Raw genomic sequence first — 19656 nt, forward strand, 5'->3', positions numbered from 1 at the left:
TTTAAACTTTATCTATGATCTATAAACTAAAAAAAAAAAAAAATCCTACTAGGTCCTTAAACAACATTGAAAGTTTAGAATTTCTATGGACAAAAACTTTAATCTTATATATAATAAATCAATCCATTATTAATTTTTAATATCTCAGACATCTATTAAAAATAAAATTAAAAATTTATAGACCTACTAAATATTTTATAAAGCTCAGATACCTGTTAAACTACTTAAAAGTTTAAACACGAAAACTTATAATTCAACCTCTATATATATGAAAAAAAAAAAGAAAGAAAAAGAAAAACTCATACCTTGCTCTAATTAATTAATTATAAGATCTAACTAATTAATAAATAACACTTTGTATTTTTAAAAATATTTGAGATAATTAAATGTATGTGTGTTGAAAATCTTATACCGGAAAAATCAAGAGACACCACAAATATTTATAAGATAGATAGACTATTCCTCCCAGTCACATAAGTATTTGGCAACGTCATGTAAATGAGTTATGTATATATATATCACATCATCATTATAAAGAATATAAGAGAGAAGTAAAAGTATGATAGCATGTACTTACAAAGCTCAATATTAGTAACAAGCATCTAATCTTATTTGGCTTCTCTATAAAAACCCTAGCAACCCCTTTATCTTATTAACTCTTCATCTCTCTCTATCTTCCATCTTTTTCTCTCTTTCTTTCATTTCTCTCTCTCTTTGAGGAGAGATATTATAGAAAAAAATATGGATAAAAGAGCATGCAACAATAATAATAATAATAATTCACCACAAGATGTGGAGGTTAGAAAAGGGCCATGGACTATGGAAGAAGATTTGATTCTCATCAACTACATAGCCAATCATGGTGAAGGTGTTTGGAACTCTCTTGCTAAATCTGCTGGTAATAATAATCTAACTCTCTCCCTCTTTTCCTCAAAGTTTCTTTAAAAAAACCCTAATTTTTTCCTTCTTCTTCTCCTCGATAAAACGTCGTTCCAGGTCTAAAACGTACCGGGAAGAGTTGTCGACTCCGGTGGCTGAACTACCTACGTCCCGATGTCCGACGAGGCAACATCACCCCGGAGGAACAACTGTTGATTATGGAACTGCATGCAAAATGGGGAAACAAGTAAGTTTTTTTTTTTTTTTTTGGGAAGTCTTTACGTATAAATAGTATTAATATAAATATGTATTTTCAAATATGACATCAAATTCCAATTCGAACTAATATACATTATATCTTTTTTTTAATATATAGTTTAACGTGTAGAAGTAAAGGGAGAATTTAAATATTGGACATATAATCGATATATTTATAAAGAAAAAAAAACGTTATAAGATTTTATCAGGTCTAAAAACCGAAAATTAATCAATTTTTATTGAGAAAAGGAGGATCGATGACAATTTTTTTTCTTCTCCGGTTACCAGCCGACCGGCCGACCGGCGGAATTGGGGGTGAGATTTTGGAGTCTCTTTTTAAAGGATTTGTAGGGGAGAGAGTGAGATGTTTGGTAGGAAGAATACTTTGAGGCTTCCATGGCCACGAAAAAGATTTGCAATTGCAACACGTTTGTTTTAGATTCATGGCCACCAAAATTCTGATTTACCTATATATATATATATTTAGATTCTCATTTTTCAGCACGTTTTTTTTTTGTTAATTTTTCTATTATCTACTTGAGAGAATTGAAAGAAAAAAAAGATTTTGCATGGGGTATGTAATAATTTTGATTTTTGACTTTTTTTTTATTCTCTAAGAATGAATAAATATTTCTTTTCCCAATTCATATTTTTCGTCGGAAGTTTATTTTATTTTGTTGTGTTTATTATTTTTCTAGATTTTCTCACGTATCTTCCTTCTTTCTATTTTAGATTATTTTTGTTAAAAAAAGTCTAACTATGTGTTAAAAAATATTACATGTATACTTTTTTATAATTAATTTATCTTTTCTAAGAGATCAAGGTTGGTTCTTTATTACTCTTTTTTTCTTCAAAGATTTTAAAGTTTATCTTTAAGAAATCCAAGCCAATATATTAGTACTATTTAATGAGATTTAATTATCAAAAGTAGAAAAAATAATGATTATATTGAATGGGATCTTTACATAAAAGGTAGAGAGAAGAAAGAAAGAAGAGCAATTAAGTCCTCTTAATTAAACAATGATTAGGTGTAACTACACATTTTCATATAACCAATTTTAATTACATAGTAAAAAGACAATCCAATTATCTTTTCTTAAAAGAATATTTGTCATGTGGTAAAATTTAACTGCACAACTAGATGGACTTGTACGATTTTTCCTAAATTAGAAAAATATAATAAAAGGTCCATAATTTAATTTATTATTACTATTATTTTAAATTAACGTCATCCCTACTAACCGTTTTAATAATTAAAAAACTATATATAGTTCAAAAGTAAAGTTTTACTGTTCTCTATGTCGCGAGCATAGCTCAACTAACATATAATATTTATTAGCAATCCATAGTTTGAATTTTTCGTCTTTATTGTTTTTTTAAAAATACATATATAATATACATGCACATATGCACGTACCTCATATATCAATATATGTATATAAATACTAAAAGAAAATTAGTAAAAAATTATATTGAAAAAGGAAATTAAGATATACATTTATTTGAAGAAAAATATGTGTTTATAATTACAGCTGGTGGGAATATAAGAAAAACATGTTATGAAAGCAAAGGAAAAAGAGAGGACATTTTGCAATAAAAGTTTTCCATTTTTAGCTAAACCCACAGCACTTAGCCACATGGATATTCCTTTTTATTCATAAGCAAAAAGAAAAGGAAATTAAAAAAAGACAATAATTTTAGAAACAAACAAACAGCCACTATTTTCTTTGTCTTGATATGACCCAATACCCTTTTACCAAAATTAAAAAAAATAAAAAATAAAAATCCATAACTTTTGTTTTTGGCTCTACCCATTGATATGGCTAAAATTATAATAAATAAATAATGCAAAAAACAATTATTAATATTTTCCAAAACTTGTTGATCATCATTACTCATCTAATTAACAATCTAAAACTAAATAAAACTATATTTTCTACTGATGTTTTGAACATTCAGGAACTAAAATGATTGAAAGTTAAGAATTTCCATACTAAAAAATATGTTTGAAATTTTAAGATACCAAAAGTGATTTATTCAATAAAAAGATTATTTTTTAATTTTTTAATTTTTAATTATTATTATTATTATTATTTTTAAATAGAGAGTTGAAAAAAGTTGTGAGGGGGAAAATGAATATTCTTTCAGCAGCCATTTTGAAGAACACTACCTGAGATTCAGCATTGTCTTCTCAAGTTGGAAACTTGAAGATGAATCTGACATATATATATTTTTTTTTTTTGGATTTGATTTTGTGAACTTTTTTACAAAATCCTTACAAGATCTTGGGATCTTTAGACTCCTTTAAATACAAGAAGTCATATGTGGAGGAGATTGATTTTCAGCCATAGAACATGACCAATCAAATTTAACCCACAAATATATGAAATACATAAAATAAAAATAAATAATTGCCTCATATTTTCATGGCTATAAATGCATTTCATTTTATCTCAATTCAAACATGTGTGTAAATATATATTATTATTGCACATTTTCTGATTTCCATCTATTCTTGTCTTGGTTGTTGATGATTATTCTTGTTGTCCCATTGTCATTTTCCCTATATTTATTATTTATATCATCGATAATATATGACGGTTATTTCAAAACTTTTATCACTTTTTAAATTATAAATGTCACTTTTATCAGGTTCAAAATTACTCCAAAATACGTCTTTAATCTTTTAAAATTAATTTTATATTTTTTAATGGAATATTAACAAAATGATTTTAACCATTTTGAAATTGTCAAAGTTAGTTACTAGCTAACATTAGCATAGACTCAACTAACATAAACTTGTAATATCATCCTCACCTCAACCTTGGGGTCCAAGGTTCGATTGCCCACTTTATATATTGTCAAAAAAAAAAAAAAAAAAAAATTAGGGTTTGTTTTGACAAGATTACATTATGAGATAAACATGAGTTTTTATCTCAAAGTCAATTGACAATGAGATGGATAACTTAATTATTTTTTGTTAGGACTGAATGTCTGTTTAATTTGGACTTCTTGAATGTCTTTGATATCATATTAGATAAACATGAAGTTTCATCTCAAAACCAACTAACAGTGAGGAGAAGTGATAACTCATGTCGTATCTTATGAAGATGTTTCTCCATCTTTCTAATGTATACGTTATGTTTGAATATATTCGTATAGGTGGTCAAAAATAGCAAAGCACCTTCCGGGAAGGACCGATAACGAGATAAAAAACTATTGGAGGACGAGAATTCAAAAACACATAAAGCAATCCCACGTGTTCCACACTCCAAGCAGCACAAATATATTACTATCTCAAGATCATCAAATGAATGAACAAGCTGCAAGTTCAAGTAGTTGCCAAATTTCATACACAATGGATCCAATGGAAACCTATTCTCCTCCAACATACTCTCAAAACATTGATGCTTTTTCAGTGCCTTTGCCCCCAACTGATAATTCCAATGACAATTATTGGAGCATGGAGGATCTCTGGTCTATGCAACTTCTCAATGCTGAATAAAATCAAATAAATTAAAAAATATATATATTTGGATGATATTTTGAACTTAAAATATTTCATTATTTTGGTTCAATATATCATTAGGGTTGTCTATATATAGTTTGGAAAAAATATATATGTATATTTTTCCAGTTATATATATATATATATATATATATATAAGTAGACTAAAGCATATATATGGCTTTTGTGTTTAAAAATTTGCATATTTTCTCTCTTATATTTATATATATATATATATCCAAATATGAGTATCATTTCCCCTTGATGTACATCTCTCTCTTCTATCATGCCTTATAATATTAGGGCTATATTGTGCTAGCTACCTTATTGCATAGTGTTCGTCTGTTAATTGGTTTAAATTATAATATATATATATAACTGTTAGGTTAAGGTCTCTGAACTTTAAAATTTGTGTTGCGTAGATATCTAAGCTTTAGAAATGTTTAATAATAGGTTTTTAAATTTTCAATTTTTTTATAATAGTTTCCTGTACAATACAAAATTAAACTTTATGTCTAATAATATAATCCTAAACTTTCAATATCAATTATATATTTTTTGAAAGTTTAGAGATCAAATAAACACAAATCTGAAAGTTCAGGGACCTATTAGATATTTTAAAGTTCAAAGACCAAATATATGTAAATTTAAAATTGTTGGAAATGACTTTTGGACTTAGGCTTATAGGAAAAGTTAAGGGGAGTAGGGAGCTTTGTTCCACATGTATAGATTTGGAATTGCTTAGAAAGTATAAATACCAAGACATTTTAGATGAGCATCCAAAGTGTGTTGGTGATGGAAGTATAACCTTTCACCACATGTGTGTGTCGCTATTGTCCATCTAGGCGGGTTTAGGCAATCGCACTTGTGCAAAAAAAAACCAACTTTTCTTTTTATTATTACTTAATTATTTAATTTTTTTTAATACTATTCTTTTGTCCTGACTGTTCATTTGTCCGTTTATGAATGTTTATATGACCGTTCATCTTCTACAACGTTCATCTACTTATTGTCTCTTCTACTATTTAATAGAGATCACACCTGAGAGAGGAGACACACAACTGATTGTTTCTTACTTCCTCTTCTGTTTTCATCAAATTGTTCTTCTGTTTTGAGCAACCTTCTCATTGATTCTAGTCCATTTTTTTTACGAGTGCACGCCTGAAAATTTGGAGGCTGCGTTAATCTTGGGAGCCAACCGACATAGCGATTAGCACCGAGGTCACACTGTAATTGCTTTCAAGGCAGTGGTTTCTCCATGGCGTAGCAACCCTTCGTGACATTTGTTCTAACAAAAACTTCATAGACTAAACTTATTTTAACTTTTTTTTTTTTTTTTGGAGTTTCCAAAATGTTCACATATGTGATAACTTGAAAATGTTAATGGAGTAGGATTTAAGTGCTTCAAAGTAATTCGCTTTCTTTGAAGTAAAAGTTCATAAAACCATTTATTTTCTTTCACGAAACCATGTATGGCCAAAAGTTATGGGGAGGATTTGAGAATATGGAATAGGAATCTAAAGTCTAACTTAATATTATTCTAGCTTAACCATCAATGTCATGACTATTGTAAAATATTTGGTCAATTTCTAAAAGAGTTTGAGGAAGAATTCATCTTCATTATTCATGCAAGTTGCAATCCATTTTTGAGAAAGCAAAAGGGTTGGTCATAGATAGTGACATGAATATCATTTTTTTTTTTAATATTGCGGTGGAAAAATAAATTATTTGACCTCAAAATCGATAATTCTTGTCAATTGAGCTATATTCATGTTGATAATATTACTATCACTCTAAAATTTAATACATGCACGTACTTTTCCACCATGTGATTAGTCCTAATTCTAACTATTTAAACGATATCTTGTTTTTCAATATTATATTTTAATTAGAGAGAAAATATTCAAACCTTAAACCATAAATACGTACTATTTGATCAGTTATGGTTAAGTTGGGGTTTTAATTTCTTTCTTATAATGGCAATTTATTTATAATCTAATAATTATCTAGATATCTCACTCTCTACCACTCTCAATAATTTAGGATAAAATAACTTTTTCAAACCAATTTAGACAATAATATAAATGAAAAGGCATAACAATCTTTATTACCAAATAATTAATAAGAGATTGCTTTTTTAAAAATGATGTTCAAAACAACTTGAAAACAAGTGGTTTCTTTTTTTTTTCCCCCCTATTTTTAATTTAATAAATGAAGCTTTATAATTATTGCTTACCAAACTAAAGCCACAAGAAATTGACACGTAATGAAAGAGAAATCAAATCCATACATAATTCTTCTCGAGCAAGTGAAGCCTTTTTTCCTCCTCATCTTTCACATAAATACATATCCCATTCTCTTGCATGGCCATGCAACCTTGAAAGATCGACGTGAGCCTAACTCTTGCATTGCTCAATTTTGAAGCAAATTAAAAGTCTTTCACATGTGATTCCCTACATTCATGTCCACTCGTTTTAACATGTTATCACATGTCGAGTATTATCGTAATCTCACACCATCTTTCTTTCATTCAAAAGTAATATTTTAGTGCAATCTAGACTACACTAAGCTTCATATTCATTATGTTTTAATCACATAATGAAACAAAAAGTTTTTCATGTGACAAACATTTGATTGGATAACTGAGACGTGGGTCAGGATGTGTTAAATCACTAATTGACCCACAAATTTAAATTGTGATGAGTTATGGTAAATTTAATTGTATTAACTTGTGGGTTTGAAAATTTGTAAAAGACCTAACAAATAGAAATTAATAATAATTGGGGAAGAAATGACATTGAGTTCGAACACATGGCCTCCTCCTTTGATATCAAATTAAATTACTGAATACCCGTTTGAAATTAATCAATTAGTTTTGAAATGGATCTCCATGTTATCTAATATGGTAACAAACTCATAAAGCCTAAACGAGTATTCAGTCACAAAAAAAAAAAAAATCGAGTTTGATCCAAAAGTGATCAACCTAAAGAGATATCCATCTTAAGGGGGCATGTTGAGGATCTCACACTGAAAAATTTAAGGCACTTCAGAATCTTTATAAGATACATGAGCTACTCCTATCATTGTCAATTAATTTTAAGATGTAATTTCATGTTAAAGTTGCACAAAGATGAGTGTGACTCATGATGCACTCAAGAATATTTCTTTAACAAAATGCTCTCATGTCGATATCATAGTAGTTATGTTTTGGTTGTACGTCGTTTGTATTTCACAAACAAAAAAACATGATAGTGTTAAGATTTTTTTCATGATGAGTTGTTAATTTGTTATCATTTGATTTAGGTTTTGTGATTGGAGTTATTGTAAAAGTTTTAATTAAAAAATATGAAGTAATTAATTAAATAAAATCTCATCATTTGTGATGAAGTTTCTTAAATAATAGCTAGCACACACATGTATATTTTCTATTGAGAACTAGGAATGTATGTAGGGTTAAAATATTTAGGTAAGGTGTATGGGTAAAATTGTAATACACATTAGGAAAAATTTAACATGACATCATACTATAACTATTTTAGCCTTGATACGGTACGTACCTCTAAATCAATTTTCTATAACTAACTCGATCGATAAATCTTATATGTTATAATCTATTGACATGATCGTTTTCTAACTTTTTTCTGTCAAAGTTTGAATTTTAAAAGTCATTCTCATCGTATTGATTTCTTTGGAGTTAGGTATTCCAATATGGATTGAAATAATTATTGGTGAAACAATACGTTTTAAAGTGTTTTTAGTATAAACTTCGTATATATAGGTTTTTGAATGATTTCAAATAATCAAAAGTGTCATTTTAAGAAATAAAAAGCTTAATAATTAAATAAAAAAAGACTTTTAAAAAATTTAACTAATTAAAGAAAATTATCTTTGGAGAAACCCTTTAAGAGATATATCTAAAAATGACTTTTGAATTAATCCAAGTTTTGAAAAGTACTTTTTATTGTTAAAAGTTTTTTTGAAAGAAAAAATTATGATAATCTAAAATCATTTCAAGAAGTAATTATACACAATTTAAATTATTGATTTTTCTAAAGGTACTTATAGAATTTATTTTGTTTGGAAAACATTTCTTTTCACACGTGCAAACACCACCCTACTAATTAAGCTGAGGGGCAGTCAACCCTAAAAATTACAAGTTTGTTAACTGATATTTAAAATCATCCCAAATTCAACTTTAAACAAATTATTTGAAAGTATATATGGATACTAGTTGGAATTCAAACATATCAAAGTACTTGCATGACTAAATAATTCATTTTAGAAAATATATTTTTTTAAAATAGTTAAATCTCCATTAAGAAATACCAATGGGTTAATTATAAAATTAATTTGTCTCACAAAATGTCAAAATAAAAATGGTACTGTAGAAAATCTAAACTCACCTGATCTCTCTATGATATCTTAAAAAGAGGTACAATATGAGGACTTCCCAAGTGGTCTCCCAACTTAGTACTATTCTCGTCCAAACACGCTTAACTACGGAGTTTTGATAGGATCTGATGCATTAATGCTGGTATGATCGCACCCAACATAAACTCTCTATGATATCACGTTAGTTTAATTATCACCACCCGACTTAAAAGCTTAAGAAATTTTATATGTATAATAAAAAATGACATAATAATAAGATGAGAAAACATTAGGTACAAAAATTAGGTAGAAAGGATAATAATGGGAGGTTGCAATTTAGAGAGTACCAAACTCACAACTTTACATCCAACTCCTTATTCAAACAAAAGATTGGAAAAGAACCCTAAATGAGAAGTTTGTTGTTTCATGCACTATCTTTTATAAGAAAGTTTTTGAAAACAAATAGACATATTTTGTTATGGAGGCTTTGGCCTTTGCCTTATTTTGCCTTTGAGAAAGTGATATCTCTTATTTTATCAGCCACTCATTTTTCTTTTTCTTCACATGTTTTTTGTGCTAATTAATTAATAATAAAATATAATGTGTTATGAAGAAGATTATTCAATTGCAATTTCCATCCCATGTGAAATTTGAATAACTCTCACATGTTGGGTCGGCCATGAGAAAGAGTGAAAACAAAACCATATATTTAATTACTAGCTTTCATGGCTTTCCTTTTTCTTTATATTCGAAGATTTCAAAACAAAACGAAAACGGTTAGAAACGGATAAAATAAGATACAACTAATTTACATGAAACCTAAATTAATCGAATAGATTTGAACGCAATGATATCTTGCTTTGAAACTTAACTAAATCTTTGTTGAGTTTAATGCTCTCATTCTATAGTTTTACTAATGCAACAAATGTTTCTAATATGTCTAAGGTTCTAAAAAATTGATCTGAATCCTAAACCTAAGGCATTACAACTAATTAACAGCAAAATAATAATAATAACAATAACAATAACTATAACTAGGAGAACTGAATATTAGAATGATCCTTCAACTTCTTGTGATAGTATTATCATTAAATTAGACTAAAAAGATAAAATCGATCAATTTAAGTAAATTTATATCTTTTTAATACAGTCATAATCTTATCTAATATGATATTAGTATTTAATTAAAAAAATGTATATTTTGAAAAGAAATATTGTTATTTGCAATTTATAGGAGTTTGAATATTCAACCTCGCTTAACTTTAAAAATTTAAATCACCATTAACTTTAAGTGTTTAAATTGTTAAGTTAAAAAAATATATTTTTTCATTTTTTTTACATACTCTAAACAGTGTCGGTATGCATGTGTGTGTATGTCCCTTCAATTTTCATACAAATATATGTGTAGTACGTTTGTATCTATAACAGGTAGAATATTATAGTTAAATTGCAATATATATATATATATATTTAAAAAAAAAATTCCCCATACTTCTTCATTTATGTCTAAAGAAATGTTAATCTTTTTTCCATAATCCTTAAGTTATTTTATTATTTCTTTTTTCTTTTTTTATTATGGTTAAATATTTATAAAATTTTTAATGCAGATGTATTAAAATATTCTTTTGAAGTAATGGTTTCAAATTAATAAATGATTTAAATGCAAAATTGAAAGATATATGATTTTATTATTTTAATATGCTTTATGAAAAATATAAAGCTAAAAAAATGTAATTCTTGACTGCACACATATTTTAGTCCGTTAAGAATAGTGTCTGCAAGAGTAATGACGATGCTTAACCGATTAAGCTATATGGTAAATTTCATTATTTGATAACTTATGTTTTTTCGTTTGAAATTATGTTCTAAACTAGTTTTTAAATTTAACTTCTCTTAAAACATTCCATCTTTTCTAACTAAATTAAAAACGAAATCATATCTATTATTCCATGTCTTTTAATATCAACAAATTCGATTCACTTTTTCTATAAGTACAATTTGCTCAAGCTTATAGTTTATTTAAAAATATAATTATCATATCTTATAATAAATTTAATATTCAATATCAATTTAAAATTGTCAAGGGAGAACAAATTGCCTCGTCAGCAGAAGGAGCCATGTAGAAGCTGATATGAATGCTCTCGCTGGTGTGTATGCTCTTGCTGGTATCGCTGGTGTGTATGTTATCGCTGGTGTCGCTGTTGTGTATGCTCTCGCTGGTGTCGCTAGTGTGTATGCTCTCGCTGGTGTCGCTGGTGTGTATGCTCTCGCTGGTGTCGTTGGTGTATATACTCTCGCTGATGCTGATGTGTATGCTCTCCTAACAACATCTGCCATATAATTATTCTTTACCAGCTGTACAGAAGATTCGTTAGTTATTTTTTGTCCTTATTCTAAAACTTAAGTGTATATATCTATACATCACTACCCTGTATTATGTGCAGGGAAAAGATTTAATATACGAAATCAAATATACAGTAAAGGGAAGAGAAATTGCTCTCTTAGATCTTCATCTTCTATTGCAACTTTTTTTTCTTCAAGCTTAGCTTATACAATTGCTGGAATAAAATAATTGAAATAATATATCAATATAAATTACAACAATCTAGTATTAAATTTTCAAACACCATAATATAAGTTTTAAATATAAAATTGAAATTTATTGGCACTATTCTTACTTCATGTCAAACCTTATTTTTCAAAAGTATATAACTGTCAACATTATTTTAAAAGCTAAAATAATTTTAAACTAAACTTTATTCTCATCATCATTAGTGCGAGTAATAATATCACTACTTTTTTTTAAGGATGAAATTCTTTTACTGTTTTTGTCACTATTTTTAACGATGAACTATTCTTAATGTCACTATGGATAATTTTAGGATGTATTTGGTTTAACTTTTCAAATATTTAATTTTAAAAATAATTTATTTTAAAAAAATTGAAGTGTTTGACAATTACTCAAAATAATTCTTGAAATACTTTTAAAGTTTATTTTAAACCGTTTTTATCAAAAGATTTTAATAAAAAATGACATTTTAAAAAAATATTTTTTTTTTCTCTATTCAATCTAAATAAGGCCTTAGTTTATTGTCACTAGATTATCTAATAGGAAAATTTCAACCGATAGAAAAAATGTCAAACTATTTATAGAAATGATAAAAAAAAAGAAAAAAAACACTTATATACACTGATAGACTTCTATCAGTATCTATCAATGATAAATTTTTATCAGTTAGTCTATCACTGATAGATATTGATAAATTTCTATTAACCTTGATAAAAAAAAGATTAAATAGACACAGTTTCAAAAAAGTTTCAGAATGGAATATGATTAACTACATATCTACTATTATTTGGGAGAAATGAGTCATTTCTCGTGAGATCGAAGTTAAGGTATACTCTTTTCTATGCTTAACTTCATTTCTTGTGAGATCGAAGTTAAGATATACTCCTTTCTGTGCTTAGCTTCATTTCTCGGGAGATCGAAGTTAAGGTATACTTCTTCTATGCTTAACTTTCTATCTTTTCCTCCTACTAGTTAAAAGACTCTACCCTAAAGAAATTCTATGGATCAGATTCCCTTTTCCAAATGGGACATTTATCTCAATTCCCTCTGTTTATCGAGATTTAATTTATATACTATATAGTTATGTCAATGTGACAATTTGATGAACCTATTAATTGTATTTCCTTTAAACATAAACTAATGTCCTACAGAGCATATTTTACATCTCTATAACAAGGTGAGATCAAAATCATCACATGTTCTCATGATAGCTAATTATCTATTTACTCTATTGAGACTTGAGATTTAAGGAATTTCTATCATCTTTAATTCTAAGTCGCTATATAACATGTTTAGTGTGAAAACACTTTGATTTTATATATTGTTCTTGGAGGGAGAATAAATTTTTCATGGTCGAGCTGGTGGTTCATATCTTAGGTTCTTCTTTACATCGATGATTTAAGGAGATGTCTATTTCAAGATAACACAGTTATGTTGGAAAACAAACCAACAATAGGTTTTTTAGTACTACATGGAAGGAAAATTCAAACAAGTCAAAAACTTATCGCCAAGACACTATATGTCAATTCAGCTAGACTCATTTTTAGATTTTCTTTTAGTATGTTTAGCTCTTTGAATTCTGTTTCATTGATTATTTTCATGTTTATTTTCAAGGCATTTAAAAAATATATAAAAAGTAGTAATTACAAATATCGCAATCATTTTTTTCTAGTTTGCAAATATATTGGAAAAATAAAGGTCTAACTTAAAAGAAAACTTTAACGAATTATTTTTATATGAGTAACATATCTACTAAAAGATATGTTATATATTTTAAGCTATTTTAGAATGATTAAAGAAAAAATTATTTATTTAAAAAAATCATTTTTATTTAAATACTTTAAAAGTTTTTCAAAAGTTGCTAAACACTACAATTTTTTTTTTCAAAATGAGTCATTTTCAAAATTATACACTTAAAAAGTTAAACCAAACATATTCTAAGTATATTGGTAATAGTATTATTTCACTGGTATATATAGTTACATATTTAATCACAAATATTATAACATCATCTTTTCTATTTTGCAAATATAGCCAAAAAAAAAAAAAAAAGTTCAGCCTAAAGAAAATGTGAAAAATTAAATTATACCAAACCCCAATTAAATATACTTAAAATTATAAATTAGTATATTCACTCTTATACTCATAATCAGTATAAAGTATATTCACTTATATATTTCATATTAGATAAACATGAATTTTTCATCTCAAAATTAATAATCAATAATAAAAAAAAGGAGAATTATCAATGATGTTAATTTTTTTTTTATCTTTTTGATGTGAGATCTTCAACCTGAAATAAACAAGTTCGAGACTTTTTTTTTCCTATTTCAATGGACTCGATCTCAAATAGTGAGATACTCTGTCCTTTTATACATACGTACGTTTTCATTTTGAAAAAAGAGGGTATTTTTAAATTTATATCGGTATAAAATTAAGAAAATTTTAAAGTCCAATCAATTATGGAAATACCATCATGGTGCCCATTTGGGAGATGTAATGGAATTGCATATAGAAAAAAAAAGTTTTAATGGTAATTCATGATGATATGGATGGACCATACTTTATTCCATTATATATAATATTTGTCGAGTCTATTTTGATTTATAAAAATTATTAAAATTTATCAAAAATTTTAGATTGTCGTGAACCTAATTTAATTGGTTAAAAAATATATTATCAATGAAAAGACTGCAAAAAGTATTTGATAAATTACATTTGAACTACTAATCCAAACATAATACATTGGATAAGACTCCAAACATCAATAGTAAAGATTCATGGTTCAATCTCCTGACAAAGTAAATTTGTTAAACCTGAGAAAGTAAAAAATATAATTGAGTTGAGTCATATTCGCATTAGGTGATTTTAAATTTTTGCATAGTATATCGATTATGGGAGTACATTTGAAAAGAGACCATTTAGAATCTCACTTACATACGTATGATTTCCTTTATCAAACTAATATGAAACTTTATAGTCGTGCTCCCAAAAGATTCAATAGTGTCCTAGGCCTAGTTTAATTACCATTATTTAACATTGTTATCGTATGAATGAGAAGACTTAGATTATGCAGCAAAAACACTATTGTTTATCACTCGTACAAACATCCACAACGAGTTAGTGGCTCAGTGGCGGATCTAGTATGCATTCAATGGGACTCTAGTCCCCTCCCTTCCAACTTTATGCTCTCTCTCTATATATACACCGACATATAGTATCAAAACCATTAACTAGTCTAATTATAAATTTGTCTTTCAATTCCTTATAGACTTAGGTTTCAAATCCTACTCATTATATTTATTTCTACTAAATTATATAAAATCTTCGTCAACAAAATTTCTAGATCTGCTATTGGTGGCTCTAACCTTTCAAAATGGAGTGTTATTCTTAATAGATATAGTATTATTTTTCCAGAGGATAGATATAATAGCAAGATTATTATTAGTACGAGTTACTTAAAAAACATAGTTGAACTACTTAAAATCATCACTTGATTAAAATTTACTAGTGGATGATAGATGAATAAATACTTTTTTTTTCTTAATTATTAAGAGAGTTTTTTTTTTCTATTTTTTATCGATATATTTGAACTGAGACAAGTGCATACAATCATTAAGGACCCGTTTGATAATATTCTCATTTTCTGTTTCCTGTTTTCCATTCCTTGTTCCTGTTTTCCATCCTGTTTCTTCTTTTTTGAGAACAAGAAACAGGAATATGTTTGATAACTATTTATATTTCATGTTTTTTGTTTCCTGAAAAAAAAGAAACAGAAACAAAAGCTTATTTGATAACTGTTTCTTGTTTCCTATTTCTTATGTCTTGTTTTTTTTAATAATATAATATAAAAAAGATGTCCTACATTAAACATCATAATAGAAATTATCAAAAGTTTATATTATTTAATACAAACAAGTCTTGATGCACAACTAAAAACAATAACAAAATTGTATCTATCCTTCAAATGTTGCCCAAATTTGATCGGCAATATCATCTCTCAATCGAGCCATTTGTCTTAGATGATGTCAACTTACATCTAATTCAATTATATCACTCTGCAAATTGTTTGACAAACTGTGTATTTTCAACGATCATTGATTCATTGCTAAAGTCATTGAATAGATCATCTTGATGATCATTCAATCTAATATAATTGTGAATTGTGCAACATGCTATCAGTATATATTTTTGTGTGTTGATTGGGTAAGGAGGCAGGCTCACCAAATATACGTTCAATGACATTTCGCAGTGAAAAATGTCAATAGTTAAACACTTCTTCTCTACCTCGAGGGCGATGTCTCCTTTCTCTAAAACCTCGTAAATGATATTTTTGACTATGAAATGGTGCTAAAAATCCAGGTATATTTGAATATCTCGAATCGACAAGATAGTATTGATATGCATAAAATAAATAAATAAATAAATAATTATTGTGAAGTCAAATGTTGAATTAAAGTACTAAAACACATACCTCTTTTAAGCATGGGAAATTTATTGATGCTCGATACATTCTAAAGAGTATGCAAGAATCATTTGCTAATCCTTCCTGACCAGACATGACATACATGAATAACATATCAAATGAACAAACACACATTAGATTCCACGTTGTGTTAGTTTGATTAGAATAAATATAGCAACTTTTCTTGAATGGTGAGATATCTAGATGATACCTTATGCATGTAGCTATTTTCATTCTAAAACAATCAACACGTCATCTATCGTTTCCATTTAACAACTCGATCACATAATGTCCTCTCAGTGCAGAGGTTCTACATGGTTGTCTAGAAGATTGTATCTTATGAAAGCCGACGTACAATAAATTAAAAAAGATGTACATGACATCATCATCGTCATCAGAATCAAAATCCTCAAAGTCATTGTCTTGAATTAAATCCATCTCACTTCAATAGTATATCCTTAAAACAAACATGAGAAAAGAAATTTGAACCATAAATCAAATCCATCTCATAAATCAAACATAAACATAATATATTCCTAAATTCCAAAAGGAATCGATTCAAAATATTCGTGTTCAAATAACAAAAAACCACAAAATCAAACAACAAAATTGATGTTTAAATTTAATATGAAGAAATAAATGACATAAAACTAAAACATTCCTAAGTAACATCTAGATACTATTTATGAAATCTTTCTTCCTTGAATCAGGCATGAGTAAAAATAATTTTCTCCAAGCAATCTCCATATAGAAGTTTTACTGCTTCATAGGAATTCATATCCATTTTAACAAGGTCTTGATCTAAACTTTCTTGGTATAGAATCGAATTAAGTTAGGAATCGTTTTTAGATTATATTAAAAAGAACAAGGAAGAAGAATAAAAATGTGAATCAAATCAATTGGACAATAAATACTTTGTGGTAATAATTTCAACCAAAATTAACTAAGCAATCTGATCATCCATTGCTTTTCCATAATTAAACAGAAAAAAACAAAAAAACAAAAAAATCAAATATATTTATATTGTTCTAAAATTTCTGTATAACTTGCTTTCATCATCTTAACCTGTGTGGACAAGCAATGGATGTAATTGGCTTTAGCTAATTGTAATTGGTGGTACCTCACATTCTCTACCAAAAGAATGGTTAGTTCTTTCCAGTTTATTGTAGTATTCAAAATAAGATCCACAAGAGGATGGGACCTAAAGAGCAATCAAAGCCATAAACAACTTCAAATAATTATGTCCATGACATTGCATAACTCAACCATAATTGTTAAAATGAATAAGGGAACTGGAACTCTAGCAGTAATAACAAAGCTACCACAACTATATCCACCTCCTTGCCATCCTAGTGCCAAAACTATGTAGATGTAAGCATGTTTGTAAGTACTTAAAATTGTTTGGATACAATTACAATGATGACATGTTAACAGAGCATTCAGTTTTGGGTCAAGGATATGTTTAAAGAGTAGTTGAGAGTCATGAAGGAAATGCATATAAAATAAACTTAGCAAGAAAGTTGGGGTATCTTAGCTTATGCAATCTGTTCTTCCCATCATTACCAACTCATATACATTTTTCTTCCCTTAATCCATCTTACTTACTTTGAAGAAGAAAGCCTCTCTTCACTTCTGATAGGAACGACCCTCAAATTATCTCTATAATGGTATGATATTGTCCACTTTGGACTAAACCCTCGTGGCTTTGTTTTTTGTTTCACCCCAAACGGCCTCATACCAATAGAGATAGTCATCCTTATTTATATATCCATGATCCTCCACTTATCTAACCAATGTGGGACTTTGGTCGCATTCCCAACAACTTCTCTCTCCCTCTCATGCATGGACTGCAGTTCGCCTACCAAAATTTGAACCAACAAACAATTATATAAAAAGAAACAATTGTAGAACAACAAGTACTGCTTCTACTTCAGCTGATTGTTTGTATTCTATTTCTTTCTATGTTTCTAAGAAAACATACCAAAAGGTTTTCTATGCAATGAAGTAAGAAGATGAACTTGACTTCATACCTCCCCTGTAATTAAGACTTGAAATGTTGTAGTATTTATTTTATCAAATTCTGGATTAGTGTAAACCAAAGCCCTAACTTTCCTCTAATGCTAACAGATCAAATCTTACTAAATTGGAGTCTAGAGATATTCTTACAGTCAATTCAGTTTAAACCCAGTGATTGGCTCAAATCCTTGAGGTAGCATAGTCCTAGCAAACACAAGACACGAAACTTGCATTCATACATATCCTTCAACCTCATCCAATCGAATTCTGAAAACGGCTAAACCCCCAACCCTTACATTTACACTTGGGAATGATAATGTTTTTCGCTGGCTGAGAAGATGGTTTTGAGCATTTTTTGTAATCGAAGGGGGCAAATTTTGATACACCTAACACATACCCAAACCCAACAAAACACCAACATATGAACTTAAATTCGACAGAGAAAAACGAAAAATCGAAGAGAATTTACAGCTGAAGAACCAGAATACTCAAGGAAATTTCTAAATATTCATTCGAATGATCAAATGCACAAAAGTACAGGGAAACATAACGAAAAAGAAAGAAACCCAGGTCCAGAACAAGGGAAAAGCGAATTGGATAGAAGAACCCATACAAACCCATCATTCTTGAACAGAAATCGCAAGCTCGGAAATACCTATGTGCGTGCCCCAGCTTGAGAGAAGGAGAGAGTAGTTGTTGATGAAATTTGAGTTTTAAAAAACAAAAATGACTTTTTGAGAATCCCACGTCGTTAGGAAGTGAATTCTCCTTCATACGATCGTCGATTCTTGATCGTTCGTTGATGTCAAGTTTCGTTTGCCAATTATTATGGTTGGACGGACGTGGCGAGGCGAGACGCGTGTGTGATTATTTTTTTTTGAAAAAAATTACTATTATTAATGATTTTTTATTTAATTTCATTATTATTTTTTCAACACTCCACATGTCGCGATGAGCATAGTCAAGTCTTCAGCGAGCAGGCCGAGCGCTGTTTGCGTCTTTTCCTCAACAATCCTCCCTCTATGTCGAAGTTCCCTCAACACTTGAAGTGGAAATGACCTACTAGATGAACCAACTTCAACAAACTCTTGTTGAAGACTTAATAGTTTTCTTTGAAAGTTGATTCAACACAATCTTATTACAGGGCTTATGCTCCTTTATATGGTTCTCCTCTAGAAATGTAGCATTTGTTGACATAAACACTTTATTTTTGTTAGGATCGTAAAAGTAACCACCTCTCATTCCTTTAGTGTAGTCTACAAATAGACACAATTAAATTGAGGTTCCAGTTTCTTAGGATTTGCCTCAAGCACATATGCTGGGCAACTCGAGAACCTGGAATGGCATAAACTACCTTTACGACCATTCCATAGTTCCAAAGGTATTCTCGTAATCTAGTTCAAAATATAAGTTGTAGTCTATACTGCATAACCACAAAACGAGTTCGGTAGGAATTCATAACTCATCATAGATCAAACCATGTTCAACAAGGTTCGATTTCTCCTTTCCGTTACACGTACCATGTGCTGAGAGTTGGAATACAATTCCATGTTCTATCAAATAATTTTGGAATGTAAGATCCAAAAACTC

At 28.4% G+C, this 19656-nt stretch overlaps 1 protein-coding gene, 1 long non-coding RNA gene and 2 pseudogenes across 3 annotated transcripts; 1 reads left to right on the plus strand and 3 right to left on the minus strand.

The window, feature by feature from the left end:
- The first annotated feature begins 576 nt into the window (after nt 1–576).
- On the plus strand, nt 577–4819 carry LOC120090302 (MYB-like transcription factor EOBII). Its single transcript, XM_039047878.2, has 3 exons — nt 577–898; nt 997–1126; nt 4300–4819. The coding sequence occupies exons 1-3, from the start codon at nt 742–744 to the stop codon at nt 4640–4642; spliced, it is 630 nt and encodes a 209-aa protein (XP_038903806.2). The 5' UTR covers nt 577–741; the 3' UTR covers nt 4643–4819.
- A 4255-nt stretch (nt 4820–9074) lies between these two features.
- LOC120092227 (5S ribosomal RNA) lies at nt 9075–9193 on the minus strand (annotated as a pseudogene).
- Nucleotides 9194–15541: 6348 nt separating this feature from the next.
- Nucleotides 15542–16411, minus strand: LOC150032730 (uncharacterized; annotated as a pseudogene).
- An 868-nt stretch (nt 16412–17279) lies between these two features.
- LOC150032731 (uncharacterized) lies at nt 17280–18883 on the minus strand. 2 transcript variants are annotated; one of them, XR_016524356.1, is made up of 2 exons: nt 18722–18883; nt 17280–17908 (listed from the first exon to the last, which is right to left on the minus strand). It is a non-coding gene; the product is annotated as an uncharacterized LOC150032731 (long non-coding RNA). The 2 variants fall into 2 exon arrangements; XR_016524355.1 differs by having other exon boundaries at nt 18680–18785.
- Nucleotides 18884–19656: the final 773 nt, after the last annotated feature.

The sequence above is a fragment of the Benincasa hispida genome, chromosome 11, assembly GCF_027475165.1.
Source record: "Benincasa hispida cultivar pf3 chromosome 11, pf3_genome.v1.1, whole genome shotgun sequence".
Lineage (NCBI taxonomy): Eukaryota > Viridiplantae > Streptophyta > Magnoliopsida > Cucurbitales > Cucurbitaceae > Benincasa > Benincasa hispida.